This window comes from Dendrobates tinctorius, unplaced genomic scaffold, assembly GCF_039654945.1.
Source record: "Dendrobates tinctorius isolate UK_male_01 unplaced genomic scaffold, ASM3965494v1 ptg000063l, whole genome shotgun sequence".
Lineage (NCBI taxonomy): Eukaryota > Metazoa > Chordata > Amphibia > Anura > Dendrobatidae > Dendrobates > Dendrobates tinctorius.
Genome location: NW_027361731.1, coordinates 16,970,033 through 16,989,307, shown reverse-complemented (window position 1 = coordinate 16,989,307; position 19,275 = coordinate 16,970,033). Strand labels below are relative to the sequence as shown.

Sequence of the window (19,275 nt, the reverse complement as noted above, 5' to 3'; positions counted from 1 at the left end):
AACTCCCGGGATGCAAGGAGTGTCTTTAGAGTCCTGTCTACGGGGGTTCGTGATCTTCGGGTTCAGCGAGCACGGCTACCGCGTAGTAGCCGCGGGGACAATATTCCTTATAATAAGACACCAAGTCCCCCTCTTGCAAGGCCCGGCCATGGCGGATCGATGCCACATTGATGTACACTTTCTGGCCGGTCGCAAGGTCTCGTATAAACCCATACCCCTTTGGTATGTTGGTGTAGACAAGCCGTCCCAAGGATCGTGTAGCCACCATGCCAGCCTCTCCCTTTGCATGGAGCAGGTTCCATATTTCCTGCTCCCTGGCTTTTTTCTTCTTAATGACCTCCGCTACCCAAACAGAGGGTCTGGAGTAGGCCCTGGAGTCCAGTGGGCGGGACTCAGCGGGGTCGAGTGCGGGGCAGAGGCGGCCGTAGATGTCAGCGGCCCAGCAGCCACTGGGGCCGGGCGGTGGGGAGGGGCAGCCGTAATTTCTGCCGAATAGGCCACAGAGCCTGACAAATATCCCGCTGTCGACTTTGGTGACGTCACAGATGCAGCCGCGGGGTAGGCCGCACCCATAGTTGCAAACGGGGTTGCAGCAGCGGCCGGTTTCATGGACGAAGTCGCTGCTGGCAGGGGGAACGCATTAGCGCCTTCCGTGGACAGACTCCGCACTGGCGCCACCGGACGGGGTGGTTCGTGAACAGGGGCCTTGCTCAGCTCAGCATAAACCGTAGGGCCCTCCGCAGCTAGGCTTTCAGGAACGGAGGAGGCCACGTGCTGCGGCCGAGTGGTGGGGGCCGCCTGTGGAGCCGCCGGCTGAGCTGGGGGAATTCTCGCCTTCCCCGGCATGGCAGCCTCTGACATAACATCCCGCGGCTCCTCCTGCGGTTTCCGTCCTTCACCCCGCCGTCCGGCGATGCTAGCCTCCAGGCTCGGGGGTTCCGCGGGGAGGGACTCTGCTGTCAACGTTGGCGGCCGCTTCCGCGGGACCAGCAATGGCTCTGCTTCTCCACCCGCGATCCGGATGTCTGCCCGTGACTCCGAGGAATAAGTCTTCCAGCGAGGCGCGATCTCCCGACACCATCGCCACTCCAGGCGCCCGATGCCTCGACAACCACAGCGGCGCATCCCATCCGGTGGACAGCAATCAAATGGCACCAAGCAGCCGCAGTCAATCTTTCCCTCGGTGGGGCGATGGCAGACTTGTCCACCCAGCGGCCTGGGTCCAGCATGTGGGAGCATCAGCCTCCGGGTTCATATTGCTTCCCCCAGGAGTACGTTGGAGGGGGTCCCACACCATCCAGAACGGCTGCAAACACCCGGACCTCTCTCCTGCGTTGGAGCAACACCGCCATCTTGCACAGCGCTACCAATTTGTAATCCACAGGTATTTTCAATCCAAACAAAGCAGTCCAAGTCCTTCTCTGTTCTTCAGAGGCAGGTCTGCCCCAGAAGATATCGTATTAGCGGCGGCGATCCTGCCGACTAGGCCAAGTGTAGGGTCGTGGGCCGGGCTGGGGGGGGGGGGTGGTTTTTGTTAATTATATAATTCCACATGTGTTAATTCATAGTTTTGATGCCTTCAGCATGAATCTACAAATTTCATAGTCATGAAAATAAAGAAAACTCTTTGAATGAGAAGGTGTGTCCAAACTTTTGGTCTGTACTGTGTATATATTATATATATATATATATATATACACACACACACATACATACACACACACACACACACACACACACACACATATATACTGTATACATACATTCATATATAGATAGACCGGTTAATGAAAAGCCGGCAATTAATTTGCCGTATACAGTAAAAATCACAGCAGGACCCGATGTAGGGTCGTGGGCTGGGGGGGGGGGGTCGTCTCTCTATATACCGCGCAGAGACGTCACAGACTAAAGATGGAGGCAGGTTTTGGGTACAACAGGTCCAAGTTTATTCCTTAGCGTTCGACTGACGGCCTCAGCAGTACACATAATACCTTCACAGGCCTCCGTTTCCAGGCCTCGCTACCCACACCGTACTTTTCCACCAGGGACGTAAACACACGTACCGTCCCTTTTTTCACTGAGTGACGATCGAGTCAGCACAGACACTGTGGTCACCTTAGGCCCGTACACCATCAGCACTTTTGCTGGTCAGTTTTAGTCTTCAATACGGTATGCTTTTCCCCGGGGCCTCGTGTACTGCGGTAATTCATGTCAGGACCACCCCCGTGACCAGCCAGGTCTTTCCCCGGGAAGGGACAACCACGGGAAGGGCAGTCTCCAATGAAGGAAACCACCTATGCCAAAACATGGTATCCATCCACAGACATCTGTTGTTTCGGGGTATTGCCCCTCATCAGTGTGGAGTAGGAAACTGGCTGGTAGGAGCAATGCCTAGTAAAAGACTGTGAAAATGAGGATGAATGAACTCATGGAGATCAACATCTGTTTTGCATATTTCCCATAAGGGATGGGGGCAGTGCTCTAGATACCATGTTTTGGCATAGGTGGTTTCCTTCATTGGAGACTGCCCTTCCCGTGGTTGTTCCTTCCCGGGGAAAGACCTGGCTGGTCATTGCTTGCGTTGAGAAACATGTGATGGTGTCTCCGCGGCTTCTGTTTTGCATGTTTTGCATATTTCCCATAAGGGATGGGGGCAGTGCTCTAGAATCACTGCGTTGAGAAACACGTGATGGTGTCTCCGCAGTGTTGGATGTTGATCTCCATGAGTTCATTCATCCTCATTTTCACCTTCCCTACACTGACATAATAGAACAGATAGATATAAAGATGTCAGTCACATATATAATTAGTACAATGCGTGTGCAGTTTACTGTACATGTATTTAATTAAATGATTATTTTTCTGAAAAAATTCGATGGACTTAATTTTTATAACAGAGGGAAAGCTGACAGCTGTGGGCTGATGTTTATAGCCTGGGAAAAGGGGTAATACCCATAGAACTTCCCAGGCTATTAATATCAGCTCTCAGTTGTATACTTAGCCTTTACTGGTTATTATAATGGGGGACGTAGGGTCACCCTAAGTGTCTCCGGGCCAGACAAAATTCGGCCATGATTGTATGTATAATGTAGTGTTGAATGCGTCTTTCTGTTCAAAGTCGGTAGACTGCACTTGCGCAGTGTTGCCGGAGTCAGAAGGACGCATCCAACATTAAGGGTGTGTGCGGATTCTGCTGCGGATCCGCAGCGGTTTTGGTGCTGCGGTGTACAGTACCATAATATCCTATGGGAAATGGAAACCGCAGTGCAGACGGTGCGGATTTCTCCACGCGGATTTGCTGTGGTTTGTAATCCGCGGAAAAAATTGACATTTCAATTCTTTCTGCGGATTCCGCTGCGGTTTACCATCTCCTGCATTGTAGAGGTGATAAACCGCAGGTCTTTTGACCCGAAATTTACCTGCGGATTTTGCAAAATCCGCGCAGCATCCGCAGCATGTGCACACACCCTAATAGAGGTGACAGGGAGGACGACGAGGATGGAGGAGGAGTGTGGGGCTGGAGACTGCAGTATGCGTAGGCGCTGACCGATTACTGAGGACATACCACGAGCTCCGGTGAGGCTGGAGGAGCGTTGGATCGGAGTCAGCACCTGCACATGGCGTGATCTCTGGGCTATTTTATTGAAGACAAATTTGCACAGTGTCTTCAACAAAATTTAAAGGGGTTATCCAGCCTTTTCACATAATCTCAGTACATATCTGGGCTGCAGAATTATGACAATAAGTAATTTACTTTCTGTCACTAGTTTGCACGTTCTAGATATTCTGAACAGAAACGTCCTGGGGGTGTGTGTTATGGCATTGAAATGAGAACTAGTCGTAACCTCCTACTCCACTCCAAACATGCCCTCTATAGCAACAACCCCACCCTCCATAGCTACAGGCCCTCCCCGTCCACATGAAGCAGCCCTCATCACACAGTAACAAATTCTTCCCCTCCAGCAGCCTCAGTGCAGAGAGCTGCTCCTCCCCCAGACACACACTGAACAGTTATCTATGGAAAGTGAATCTAGTGAGGAGTGAAAATCGTCCTGTATTCTGGGCCACTCCATGATTACAATACATAACTCATATCAGTAATTCCTTCCCTCACTGTCCCAAGTTGCTGGCAGCAGTGAGAACAGACTGTGTGATGGCCAGTGATGGGGGTCTGCAGCTTCTACTCTGCACAGGGGATGGCAGTCACTGATGTAATCTGTTGTGTGACAAAGCCTCTGCTGTGTGAATGAGACAGCTCTGTGTCACTGATGTCTTCACACAGCAGCAGATTTGGTGCAGTGTATGTGCGAAGCTCCACCAAACTCCAGTGGCCAGCACCACCCACTGCCCACTCATTGGCTGGCAGTAAACTGCACTCATCTTTATCATTATTCCAGCATTGGAAAGAACACAGCAGTGATCCTGTATTTGTGAAAGCAGCACAATACATACATACACCCCCCAACACTTCACACTGTTACAGCTGCTGATTGGACAGGCTGCTCCCATCAGTATTTGTGTCATTAGAGACACAGTGCTCACACATACACTGATTTTCTGATAATGAGTTATGTATTGTAATCATGGAGTGGCCCAGAATACAGGACTATTTTCCTTCCTCACTAGATTCACTTTCCATAGATAACTGTTCAGTGTGTGTCTGGGGGAGGAGCAGCTGGATGGTTCTGCTCTCTGCACTGAGGCTGCTGGAGGGGGACAATTTGTTACTGTGTGAGGAGGGCTGCTTCATGTGGACGGGGAGGGCCTGTAGCTATAGAGGGCATGTTTGGAGTAGAGTAGGAGGTTACAACTAGTTCTCATTTCAATGCCATAACACCCCCCCCCCGCCTTGGACGTTCTGTTCAGAATATCTAGAAAACCGTGCAAACTAGTGACAGGAAGTAAATTACTTATTGTCATAATTCTGCAGCCCAGATATGTACTGAGAATATGTGAAAAGCCCGGACAACCCCTTTAAATATTTAACGCAGACAGTGCTCAGCAGGGGAACGAGGGAAAGGTTTATTTTTTGCTGTTTGTACGTACAGTGGCGGAAAAAGTATTTAGTCAGCCACCAATTGTGCAAGTTCTTCCACTTAAAAAGATGAGTGGAGTGGCCTAGACAGTTTCCAGATTTCAACCCCATAGAAAACCTTTGGAGGGATTTGAAAGTCTGTGTTGTCCATTGACAGGCCCAAAACATCACTGCTCTAGAGGAGATCTGCATGGAGGAAAGGGCCAACATACCAACAGTGTGTGCCACCCTTGTGAAGACTTACAGAAAACGTTTGACCTCTGTCATTGCCAACAAATGATATATAGCAAAATATTGAGATGAACTTTTGTTAAGGACCAAATACTTATTTTCCACCATAATTTGCAAAATGAATCTTGCCAAGTCAGACAAGGTGATTTTCTGGATTTGTTTTCTCATTTTGACTCTCATAGTTGTGGTCTACCTATGATGTCAATTACAGGATTCTCTCATCTTTTTAAGTGGGAGAACTTGCACAATTGGTGGCTGACCAAATACTATTTTCCCCACTGTATGTATAGAACAGCAGCAGCGCATGCAGGATGGGGGAGCATATAATAGGATGGGGGATATATATACACAAGGCTGGAGGAGAACATACAAGGCTGGGGGAGCATGTGCCAGGCTGGGGGAGCATATACCAGGATGAGGGAGCATATATAAGGATGTGGGACCATATCATAGAATCGTAGAGTTGGAAGGGACCTCCTGGGCCATCTGGTCCAACCCCCTGCTCAAAGCAGGATTCGCTAAATCATCCCAGTCAGATGTCTGTCCAGCCTCTGTTTGAAGACTTCCATTGAAGGAGAACTCACCACTTCTCGTGGCAGCCTGTTCTACTCATTGATCACCCTGTCAAAAAGTTTTTTCTAATATCTAATCTGTGTCTCCACCCATTCAGTTTCATCCCATTGCTTCTAGTCTTTCCTTGTGCAAATGAGAATAAAGTTGATCCTTCTACAATGTGACAGCCCTTTAGATATTTGTAGACAGCTATTAAGTCTCCTCTCAGTCTTCTCTTCTGCAAGCTAAACATTTCCAAATCCTGCAACCTTTCCTCATAAGACAGGGTTTGCAGACCGGTCACCATTCTGGTCGCTCTTTTCTGAACTTGCTCCAGTTTGTTGATGTCTTTTTTAAAATGTGGTGCCCAAAACTGGACACAATATTCCAGATGAGGTCTGACCAAAGAGGAGTAGTGGGAAATAATGACTTCACGTGATCTAGACTGTATGCTTCTGTTAATACATCCTAGAATTGCATTTGCCTTTTTTGCTGCTGCATCACACTGTTGACTCATTCAGTCTGTGATCTATTAGTATACCAAAGTCTTTTTCACATGTGCTGTCACTTAGCCCTATTCCTCCCATTCTGTATATGCTTTTTTCATTTTTATTGCCCAGATGTAGTACTTTGCATTTCTCCCTGTTAAAAATCATTCTGTTAGTTGCTGCCCACTTCTCCAGTTTATTTATATCTTTTTGAATCCTCTGTCTCTCTTCTCTAGTATTAGCTATCCCTCCTACCTTTGTGTCACCAGCAAATTTAATCAGTTTACCCTCAATTCCTTCATCTAAATCGTTGATAAAGATGTTGAACAATACAGGGCCCAGGACAGAGCCCTGTGGTACCCCACTTGAGACATTCTTCCAACAGGATGTGCAGCCATTTACGACCACTCTTTGGGTCCGATCACTAAGCCAGTTATGAATCCACCTAACAGTTGCCTTGTCCATTCCATGCTTAGTCATTTTTTCAATAAGGATTGTATGAGAGACTTTGTCAAATGCTTTGCTGAAGTCAAGATATACTATATCTACAGCATTTCCTTGATCCACCCAATCAGTGATACCGTCATAGAAGGAAATTAAGTTAGTCTGACATGACTTATTAGTTACAAACCCATGCTGACTCTGTTTAATCACTTCATTCTTATCCAGGTACTGACATACATGTTGTTTAATAATTTGTTCAAAGATCTTTCCTGGTATAGAAGTCAGACTCACCGGCCTATAGTTGCCTGGGTCCACCTTCTTCCCCTTTTTGAAGATAGGAACAACATTTGCTCTTCTCCAGTCTTCTGGGACTTCTCCTGTTCTCCAAGAATTCTCAAAGATTATGGAGAGGGGTTCAAAAATTTCTTCTGCTATCTCCTTCAGTACTCTGGGGTGTAATTCATCTGGACCTGGAGACTTGAATTCATTTAGGTTAGCTAAGTGTTTCCTCACTATCTTTCTGTTTATAGATAGATGTTACATTTCCTTTCTGAGAGAAAACAGATGCAAAATAGGAATTTAAAAGTTCAGCCTTCTCAACATCCTGTCTTACCATTTCATCATTTTCATCCTGTAAAAATCCTATAGCATCTTTGACTTTTCTTTTACTTTTGACATATCCCCAAAATCCTTTATTATTGCTTTTGACATCTCTTGCAAGCCTCAATTCATTTTCAGCTTCAGATAATCTGATTTGTGCCCTGCAGGTTCTGCAGACAGCATTATATTCTTCCTTTTTAGCATGTGCTTAAGTTCTGTGTTCATCCATCCTGGTTTCCTTAAATGCTTCCTATTCTTCCCTCTTTTCGGAATTGTTAACAATTGTGCTTTGGGAATTTCATTTTTCAAGATTTCCCATCCTTCCTGGACATTTTTGTCTTTAAGGATATCCAGCCATTGGATCCCTCCAATTCTCTTTCTGAATCCCTTAAAATCTGCCTTTCTGAAATCTAACCTTGACGTCTGAGTCTTCACATGTCTTCCTCCTCTAGTTATCCAAAATTCTAAAATGGCATGGTCGCTACCTCCTAGGGTCCCAGCCACTTTTACCTCCTCAACCATTTCCTCCCTGTTTATAAGGATTAGATCCAAGGTAGCAGTTCCCCTTGTTTTCTCCCCTACCTTTTGGAAAATAACGTTGTCAGCAAGAGAGGATAAGAATTTCCATGACCTGTTAGTTTTGCCTGAGAGAGATTCCCAACAAATGTCTGGATAGTTGAAATCTCCCATGACAACTATGTCATATTTTTTGGAGAACTTGGCCATTTGATGCTTAAAGAGTTCATCCATATCTTCAGCTTGCACAGGCGGCCTGTAGTAAATGCCTACAATGGTGTCCTTTCCATTGTTCTGTCCTTGTATTCTTACCCAAACAGTTTCCACAGAACTCCCAGTCACTGAAGCTTCAATCTCTGTGCAGATATACGCGTTTCTAATATACAATGCGACACCTCCTCCTCGTTTATCAAGTCTGTGTCTTGCAAATAAGTTGTATCCTTCTAGTCTTGTATTCCAATCATGTGTATCGTCCCACCAAGTTTCAGTGATTCCAATGACATCATATTTCTTTTCCTGTGTTAGTAGTTCCAATTCTCCTTGTTTGTTGCCCATGCTTTGTGCATTAGTATAGAAACATTTTAGTTTGTGATAGGTTTCTCTTTCTCCAATATTTTTATTAGATTCTTTTGTCTTTGTTCTTCCTTTCCACTTCTAATAGAGTTCTCAATAGCATTTGTCAGGTGTATGGCTTTATCTGGTCTTTTGCTTCCCTTCCCATACTATTAGCTACTGAACCCATTCTACAGCTGGGTTGTGAGCATTTTTATTGGTGCATTTTTGTGCTATGCTAAAGGGAACCCATCACCCGTAACCTGCAACTATGTAGTCAATCTGCAGGTTAACAGTGTTATTATGCTGCCTAGTGCCCACTCACAGCCGAATGCAGCGGAGATAAAAAAAAGTCATAGTTACTCACCGGTTAACGGTATTTTTCGGAGTCCATGACAAGACCACCTGAGAGAGGGGATCCGCCCTCCTGGAACAGGAAATCCTACAGCTACATAAGGGCGGCACCTCTCCCACGCATCAGTTGGTTTACAGAGCACAAGAGGACCAAAATGGTTAATAGCATAATTTATATACAATACTCTACACGACTATTAATTACCCGTGTTCATATAAGAGGAAGAAGTGCACACCCCAATTAAATAAAATAAAGTGAGGGAATATATGAGTGCTGTCATGGACTCCGAAAAATAACGTTAACCGGTGAGTATTACGACTTTATTCGGTCGTCCATGACAACACCACCTGAGAGAATTACAGAGAGTAATAATTACTTTAGGGAGGGACTACAGCCTGCAGAACCCTGACACCAGAGGAGAGGTCTGAGGAAGCACCCAGGTCTAGTCTATAATGGTTGTAGAAGGTGCTCGGGGAGGACCAAGTAGCTGCCTTACATATCTGGTCGATCGAAACCTCCGATCTCTCTGCCCAAGAGGTTGCCATGGCCCTGGTGGAATGCGCCCTCAGCTTGCCAGGGGCCGATTTGCCTTTTGAGGTGTATGCTAAAGAAATTGCCTCCCTAATCCATCTCGCTAGCGAACTTTTTGAAGCCCTAAAGCTTTCTAGTGCCCTGATAGGAAATAAATAAGGCATTTTTTTTTTTCCAGGGGTCGGTAACTGTCAGGTATTCTAGGAGACATCTCCTAACATCTAGCGTGTGTAATTTCCTTTCCTTATCATTCGTAGGATTAGGGAGGAAGGATGGAAGAACTATCTCCTGAGTTCTATGGAAACTGGAGGCTACTTTAGGCAGGTATGCTGGATCGGGTGTAAGAATTACCCTGTCATCCCTGAATTGTATGTAAGGATAAAGTCTAGATAGCGCCTGGATGTCACTCACTCTACGGTCTGATGTCAACACTACCAGGAGAGCCACTTTAAGGGACAGGTTTTTCGTGGAAGCTGATGATATAGGTTCAAACGGGGGCCTCTGTCATGGCCGTAAGAACTAGGTTTAGATCCCATGCATAAATTTACTTTTCACCATTGGTCTGGACCTGCCTGTTGCTTTAATAAACCTATTGATCCAATGATTACTGGCGATGTTGCAGTTGAACAGTGTCCCTAGAGCCGACACCTGTACCTTAAGGGTGCTGGTGGAGAGTCCCATGTCCAGACCTTTTTGAAAGAACTCTAAGATCTGTGCTATGGGAGTGGACTGTCCAGCTACTACCCCTGAGCTCTGAAGGAATCTTTTCCAGATCCTCACGTAGATTTTGGTTGTAACCGGCTTTCTGCTTTTAAGCAGGGTGTTAATTAGGGCCGGGGAAAAACCTCTCTTTTAGTAGTGCCTGCTCAAAATCCACGCCGTCAGATGTAGGCCAGCTACCCAAGGATGGTAAACTGGGCCCTGGGACAGGAGGTCTGGGATGTTTGGTAGGACCCAAGGGTCGGATACCGACATGGTCCTCAGGCATGAAAACCATGCCCTTCTGGGCCAAAACATGGCGATCACTATAATCCTCGCTTTGTCCTTCCTGATTTTCCTCATCACCAGGGGTAGTAGAGCCAGGGGAGGGAAGGCGTATGCTAGCCTGAAGTCCCATTTGATTAGAAGATCATCTACTGCCAGAGGGTTCTCCCTGGGATTCAGGGAGCAGAACTGAGGCACCTTCCTGTTCTCTCTGGTGGCGAAGAGGTCCACTTCTGGCTGCCCCCATTTTTGTACTATCCGGTTGAAGATGGACGCTTTTAAAGGACCATTCCCCTTGCTTTAGAAGGTTGCGACTTAGGAAGTCTGCTGTGGTGTTTTCCTTTCCTTTTATGTGCAGAGCTGTTAGACAGGAGATGTAGCTCTGTCCACTGGAACAGCCGTTCTGCTACCTCCATCAGAGGCCTGGACCGAGTGGTTGATGTAAGCCACGGTGACCTGATTGTCGGAGAATATTCGAACATGGCGACCCAGTAGATACAGAAGAAGGTTTTTAACTGGCTACTCTATGGCTATTAGCTCTTTCAGGTTGGAGGACATTCCCAACTGATGGCCATCCCACAGGTCCTGGATCAACATTTCCCCCATGTGGGCCCCCCAACCCGTAGGGCTTGCGTCTGTGGTGACTACCCGGGTTATGTTATATTCCCAGGGTACCCCTCTGGCTAGATTGTTCTCGTCTAGCCACCACTCAAGTGATCTCAAAGTGTGCTGGGATAGAGTCAACTGGCCTTCTAGATAACTGCCCAGGATCTTTTGATGGCGTAAAACCTCACCCTGTAGCCCCCTTGTATGGAACTGGGCCCACCGGACCGTGGGGATGCAGGATGAGAGAGAACCCAGGAGGAACATTGCTTTCCTGAGAGACACGGTAGGGCTATTGGAGGCGTTCAAGACCTGCTGACGTAGGCGAACCAATTTTTCGGGTGGTAGACGACATTCCTGATTCTGCGAATCGAGGATTAAGCCCAAGAACTGCTGGACCTTCATGGGCTGTAGACGGGACGTCTTAATGTTTAATAGCCACCCTAACTGTTCCAAAGCCAATTTTGCTTTTTGCAATTGATCCAGACAATGGACTGCTGTTTTGCCTACAATAAGGAAGTCATCCAGGTAGGCGATTACTAGGATGTCTGCTTCCCGTAGATGGGCCATAACTTCCACTATAACCTTAGTGAACACCCGGGGGGCGACTGCTATGCCAAAGGGAAGGGCGACATATTAAAAATGCTGTAACGACCCCTCCAAATGAACTGCCACTCTAAGGAAACGCTGATGAGACGCATAGATGGGTATATGGTAATAAGCGTCTTTTAAATCCAACACCACCATAAAACAATTTTCAAACAGCAATTTTATTGTGGAACTGATCGTTTCCATTTTGAAAGGTCGAATGACCAGGTATCTGTTGAGTGCTTTCAGATTAAATATGGTCCTGTAGGAATTATCTGATTTATGGACCAAAAATAGGGGAGAGTAGAAGCCTTCGCCCTTCTCCGCCTCTGGTACCTTTATCAGTACTCCCTTCTGACATAGGTAAACAATTTCGGTTTCTAGGGCAGTCTGTTCCGCCAAGGAAGACCTAAGCGGGGTGACCCTAAAACTGTTCTGGGGGACACAGGCAAATTCGAGCTTTAGGCCTGAGGTTACCAACCCCAGGATCCAGTTACTGTTCGAGATCCGCGACCAGGCTTGGTAGAAGGCCGATATTCTACCTCCCACCGGGGCCTCTAGTCATTGGGGAGGTTTCTTGGTCTCACGGGATGCTTCTTGGTGTCCCCCTCCAAACATAAAACCGGTACCTTTTCTTTTCTTATCTTCCCATCTGCCCCGGTCCCTGGATGACCTCCTCCAAAAAAACCTCTTCCTAGTAAAGGAACGTCTATAGGAAGGGGTGGGCAGAGAAGGGAATTTCTTTTTATCGTCGCCAGCCTTCTCCAGGAGTTCATCTAGGACTGGTCCGAATAGATATTCCCCCTCACACGGAATGGAGCACAGCCAGGATCTGGCCTGGATATCTCCGGGCCAGCATTTCAGCCCGTAGGGCTGCATTTGATAGCCCTGCGGCCTTGGCCGCCATTCTCGCGGAGTCTGCCGAAGCGTCGGCTAAAAAGGCTGCCGCATCCTGGATGGTAGGTAGGGTTTTTAAGATAGATTCCCTCGAGGCTCTGTCCTCTAACTGCGTTTCTAGCTGGTCCAGCCAGACCATCATAGATCTGGCCGTGCAGGTAGCTGCGACCGCCGGTCTCAGGGCGCCAGCCGACATCTCCCATGTGCCTTTCAAGTAGGAGTCCGCCTTTTTATCCAGCGGATCCTTTAAAGCGACCATGTCATCAAAGGGAATAGCGGATTTTTTGGACGCCTTAGCAACTGCTGCATCCAATTTCGGGGCTTTATCCCATTTATTCACCACAGGGTCCTCAAAAGGATATCGCCATTTAAAGGCTGGTGGTAGAGAGAATTTTCTTTCTGGTTTCCTCCATTCTCTATTAATCAAATTTTGGACCTTGTCGTTTAACGGGAACGACTTACGTTTCCTGGGGTCTAAACCCCCGAACATTAGGTCCTGTGCTGACCGTTCAGGTTCGGTTTCTGTTACCCCCATGGTAGACGTGACTGCCTTGACTAGTTTGTCCACTTGTTCCAGACCTAGGCAGAAACGGCTGGCGTCTTCCTCTGAAGAGGACGCAGACGCGGAGGGCTCTGAGGAGTCTTCATTCCCTCTAGGGTCTGCTGAAGAGCCTGACCCTGAGAAACTCGCTCTCTGTCTCTTCCTAGATGACTCCACCTGGGGTACGGATTTCAGGGCTTTAACCTCCATCCTGATTATTTCCCTTAGACTTGTAGCGAAGTCAGGGGTTTCCCGCCACCTACAGGAGGGGGGACAGAGTAAGGAGGTATGCCTGTAATTTTTTTGGGACTACGCCCCCCCCCTTTTTTTTTTTTTTTTTTTTTACCGTCTGCCGTATGCATGACTGGTACAGCCTCTTAGGGTAGGCATCCGGCAAGGGCCATTTGCTAAGGGTGCATTCCCTGTTTTTTGCCTTGTCAGTTCACTTCTTTCCCTATAGGCGGAAAACATAAGGGGAACATTGCGTCAGGGCACATTCACGAAGATCTCTTACCCTGACCAGGAGGCGTAGGTACCGGATCACGGGGGGGGGGGGGGGGGGGGGGGGTATGGGGCAGCTGGATCCTTCGGCCTGGAGGAACTTCTATGGCCTGATTGTCCAATTTGTATTTTCTTTTGCTGGGAGCTGGTTTGGGACCTCTCTGAGGTACGTTCCTGCTCTCTGTCCAGCTGGAGCACGGGAGCTTCCGACTCGTCCATCCTGCACCTGAGCTGAAGTCGCTCGGCAGTGCCTCTGTGCCCTTTTTCTTCCCCCCCGGTAATCCGGGTTTGCAGGTGACGTGGCAAGGGGCTGATTCTCGCCCCCCCCCCCCCCCCATCTTCTCCGACGTCCATCCCTCTGCGTGCAGCGCCCCCTCCGCTCTGCCTGCACCCGCGCCGCCCGGCGACACACGGGGAGAAAGCGGGCCAGCATCCGACTTCCGGTCTGGCGCCACCGGCCCCGTCGCGTAGGCCACCAGCCCCGCCACTTCCGGTCTGGGCGCTCGTGAGGACGCGCCGGCCATCGGCCCGCCGCGTCACTTCCGGTCCGGGCGTGCGCGAGGACGCGCAGGCCACCAGCGCCATGGCGGCGCTGATGCACAGAGCTCCACCGGACGCCACTGAGGCGCAGCCGCACGCCCCAGACCCAGGCGAGGGGAGACCGCACCAGCCGGAACAAGGATCGGGATCCGGGGGGGGAGAGGCCATACTTACCCGCCGGCGCCGGCCCAGGAGACAGGCATCCGCCGGACCCCGCACCCACCTGCCCCGCACACTGACGTGGAACCCTATGCGGGGACTCCGCACTGCCCGAGGTAGGAGACCCCCCCGCTACCTGAGTCGGACAGCCGGCCTGGGGATTCCTCACCCATGATGGCATGATCTGTAGGGAATCCTGTCCTCCAGGAACAGGAAACCAACTGATGCGTGGGAGAGGTGCCGCCCTTATGTATCTGTAGGATTTCCTGTTCCTGGAGGGCGGATCCCCTCTCTCAGGTGGTGCTGTCATGGACGACCGAATAAATGATCTTTATTCTCTCACTAGTATGGTCATTTCAAAAAAGTTTTGCTCATTTCTGCATCAAGATGTTTATTCTTCCCAAGTGAGCTCATCCAACAAACATCACGTAAAGTAGGGTATCAATAATCAGTTGTGTACAGAAGGTATAGAGAAACACCTTTGTACATAGAACTTCATGTGCTGCCATGTCACGTCTCACTATGACTACTCTGTAATGCTCTTGTACTGGCATGCTCCTGCACTGTAACTTTTCTAACCAGCCTTCGCAATATAGCCCATGGGTGCGCTGGTGGAGATGCTGCACTAAATTCACAGGGTCACTTAGTTCATTGTGTAAGAGTCAAATTAGCCAATCTGTTATTACCAGAGCTAAGTTACTACCCAGTTTTGAGTAGATTATTACCAGAGCCTACTTCTAAATCCTTTCCTGATCTGCCTACATATTTCTTGTTGACCTCAAAATGGTTGGCTTCTCACTGGACTGTCCTTCCAGGACCAATACGGCCGCTAGAAATTCAACATATAATTACAGTAGAATATGTGACTGCTCTGCATTTAGTGGTCACTACTCACCAGGGCAGTCATATGTGGGAATCTCCTCTTTACACCGCTCCTCACCCCTCACATATGTCTCTGTAGTATTAATATGGGTCAGATCTTCACCCTGAAACAAATATTGTAAAACTCACCGACACATGGATAAGTCACATAAGCTCTAATCCAACCACCTCCACCATTCTCATTACATAAGTATAGAACATATAATACTGGTGGATAAAACAAGACTGAGCACAAGACCTTCACAACCGTCTACATATCATAGGGGAGATCTCATGACATCTTCTCTTCATCTACCTGATGATCCTGAGGAACATTGGGATCTTCTTGGTTACAGTCCTGTGGAAGAAGAGGACGGGGACATCTCTCTGGTGTTGTCCTCTTACTGGATAGATCTGGAGGAAACACATACAGGGACTGAATTCATTCTTTACATACAGATAATTATAGGCCGTGTGTACTTAGTCCTGTCTCTTACCTGGTGATGTGAGGGGCTGGGGAACCTCCATCATGATGTCCTTGTATTGAACTTTGTGTCCTTCTAAAAACTCCCACTCCTCCATGGAGAAATAGACGGAGACATCCTGACACCGTATAGGAACCTGACACATACAATAATACCGTCATCCCCCAGATCCCTTCATAGTGTTACTGTATAATGTCCCAGCATTCCCAGCAGTGTCACCTCTCCAGTCAGCAGCTGAATCATCTTGTACAGAAGTTCTAGGATCTTCTGGGCATTGATGTCCTCATGTTTCAGGGAGTGAGGTGTAGGCCCCGTTATTGAGCTCAGGGGTCTTCCCCATCCCTCATACACAGGGTCCTGACAGCGCTCACTAGAGGTCTTCTTCACTAGTGTGTAATCCTGGTTATGGAGAGACACATTAATAAAATCTCACTACAGACATTTCCAGAGTCCTCACCTCTCCAGTTCTGTCCATCTGTTATTCTCATAGATAAGAATGATGTTTGAAAAAGAAGCCATGACATATCTGGAGAACTCGTGCAGGAGGTACCATTGATGAGGAGATGCTGCCATCTGCTGCCCAGCCAAAATCATATGGAACCAAAGTATGTTGGAAGGTTGGCAGGGGTAGTGACCTTGTGTGCTTGACTGGATCAGGTGACCCACAGGAAAGACTTCCCTGATATAAAAGCCCTGTGTGCCCATCCACAAGGATATCTGGCACCAGGGAAGGGGGTACACATTCTCCAGAGACACTGCTAATACCAGTGTGGCAGGCCTCAGCGGGGAGTCTACGCCACCCAGATGTTGGTCACTGTCTGGCAAGGTCTGTATTTCCCAGAAGATATCCCCAAAAAGTGCTTACACTCGTCATAGCAAGAAGCTGCGTACTGTGCTGGTCAAGTCTCCGAGGCTCGATTTTGCCTGTCAAGAGCTGACGACCATGGTATAGAAGACCGGGCACACCTTCTTAAATGCAGTGAAGAATTTTAATGCCACTCTGACAAGCAGTGGATACTGCTTCCCGAGGCTAGATAGACCCCCTCACATTCTCTCTGATCCTCCATATAAGGAAAACGTCGTGCCTCCACCATACCCATTCTATTGCACACTGATGAAGGTCTTGACAGACCGAAAAGTTTGTGATGTGACTACTGTATGTATTGCACATTAAAATTCTTCACTGTATTTAAGAGCATGTGCCCGGTCTTCTATACCATATTCCACGGTTTGGGAACCTACCAGCGGCACCTCCACCACTGGCTGTGCTATCATTTTCTCTTTTGTAAGAGCTGACAACTAATCCTGTCCGCCATGAGCCTGAGAAAGTTCCGTCGGTCAAGCCGAGAAGACCCATGCAGAGAATGCTACAGGAGAGGCACGCCTGCAATTGAGGAGGAACGGTGCGCGTGAGCAGGGCAATTATTTCCAGCTATCATCAATGGTACTGGGATCAGCTGGGATTAGGAGTACAGGCTGGGAGGGGGCCGGTTGGTGCGTTATAGGTTCAACGGGCTTTAATGCACTATTTCAGGAAGAGATTTGTGGCCTAGCGGGAAAACCCAGTGACCCCTGCTAGAACCAGAAATTTAGGTGAGAATTCAAGTTGTGACTCCCAAGACTTGGCACACCACCATTGTGAGAAGGACACTAACGTTAACTAGTGAAAGACTTTCTTGTTTATTCTAAACCTGCTGTTATGTTCTCTACTGTTAATTTGCATAGCTACTAACTCTAATTGTTTAAAGGTTACTGTTGTATATAAATAGCATTATATCAACCCTTGGCTGTTTCCACCTCTTGATCTTTTGCGGTATTCGGCAGGATGCAACATCAGAGATAGAGATGGGGGACCAGTCTGTGAACCAAGCCCGGCAAAGGAAATATACACTTGGTGGCTATGCTCAGCAACCTTCCCAAGTTCACAGGGAGCAGTATGTCGCTGTGGGACTGGGCAGAGATGCTGAAAAGCATGGTTACACATGTATCCCCTGACCCCTTCCATTCAGGCCAAATTAACCCTCCTGACCCTAGATCGGGAGGCTCGGCAGGCGGTTATGTACCGCCCACCTAGGGATCATGACACTGTAGAAAAGGTGATAAAAATCTTGGAGGATATGCATGGTTACACCACGGATCTAAGGAACATCAGAATGTGGTTGTTCTAGCAGCTCCAAGGGGAAAGTGAGACCATAGCTCAGTATGTCATGCATTGCAGGAAGCCACGGCCCATATCTCCAAGAAGACCCAAGATGGGAATAGAGGACTGGGTCCCTTGGACGAAGTGATGCGGGACCAACTCGTTGCTGGACTGAAGGATCCCTCTTTGAAGCAGATCTTATTGGAGCATTCAAGCCTGAATCCCGGTCTGGGATTCCTTGAGGTCAGGGCCGAAGTTAGAGTCTCGGAGAGAGAGGCCCCGTTCTCACCCCCACGGTCCGGAGACTTGAAGTAGTCACCTCTGAGTCAACACTTACTGATTCTGACTGGGTACGGGAGATACGTCAAGAGATTTGGGACATTTGAGGTGAGCTGTACATCATCAACAGGTCCCTTGCTGCCAATCCTCACCTGACCTCACGTGAGAGGAGGTCAGAGGAGGAAAGTCGCTCCTTTCAGACCATACATACGTAGCCCATTAGTGGGATGCGAGCGAGAGTGTTGAACCTGGGGTGGAAGGGTGCACATTTCAAGAGACTGTCCGAATCGAGAAAGGAGGAAACGGGGTGCCCATTAAACTACTGCGCCCCATGGTCGTGGAGCATACCATGGGGTTTCGAGCCTCAGAGGGAGTAGAGAGAATTCTGAGGATATTGTCTCTGAGAGACCCATTACCTGGGCTGAATTCAATAGGCAACGCATTCACATGTTCTGCCATCCTTTTCTTTAATTTACGTATTGTGCAGCCAATGTATTTCATTTTACATTCTTTGCAAAATATGCAATATACAACATGGTTTGTATTACAATTAATGAATCTTTTTATATCATTGGCTGCATCAATCTTTTGAGTTTGCAGTGTATCTATGCACAATATTTTTTATTTCCTGAAATTGGCAACATTATGGAGTACTAAAAATGGTTTTATTTTTAATTTTGTTGTTGTTGGTTTCTTATACTTAGATATGTTCCTATATTATTCCAAGATCGGGACTTATATAAAACTAGATTATGGCCCGATGCTATCGCATCGGGAGGATGCGATAGCATCACACCTCTTGCCATGTTAACCCTCAACACACACACTCCTCTCACCTTTCACCATCTCCACTCACTCTTTCACTCCACATACGACCCCTTCTCTCACTCCGTCTCTCATACTCACGCTGTCATCGCCGCTGCTCCACGATCCCCGACATCTTCTTCCGCCGGCGCCATCCTGGATCCTGACGTTGTCCACGCCGGCGACATGTTCTTGCGGTGACGCCATCTTGAGTATCGTGAAATCCCGCGATACTAAAGATGGTGTCGCCGGAAGAACATGTCGCCGGCATGGACGACGTCGGGATCCAAAATGGCGTCGGCGAAATCTCGCGAGTTTTCGCCGACGCCATTTTGGATCCCGACGTCGTCCTCACCGGCGACATGTTCTTGCGACGACGCCATCTTGAGTATCGCGGGATTTCGCCAATCCAAAATAGCGTCGCCGCAGGAACATGTCGCCGGCGTGGAGGACGTCTGGATCCAGGATGGCGCCGACGGAAGAAGATGTCGGGGATCGGGGATCAGCGGCGATGACGGCGTGAGTATGAGAGACGGAGTGAGAGAAGGGGTCGTATGTGGAGTGAAAGAGTGAGTGGAGATGGTGAAAG

At 48.2% G+C, this 19,275-nt stretch overlaps 1 protein-coding gene across 1 annotated transcript in view; it reads right to left on the bottom strand.

Annotated features, from left to right (window-relative positions):
• The window catches only part of LOC141094226 (uncharacterized), a 754,752-nt gene that overhangs the window by 257,992 nt on the left and 477,485 nt on the right, over positions 1-19,275 (bottom strand). The window contains exons 5-6 of the mRNA XM_073580034.1: positions 15,295-15,392; positions 15,013-15,103 (exon numbers count right to left, since the gene is read on the bottom strand). Coding sequence (XP_073436135.1) covers positions 15,013-15,103; positions 15,295-15,392 — 189 coding nt within the window. The remainder of the gene's footprint in view (positions 1-15,012; positions 15,104-15,294; positions 15,393-19,275) is intronic.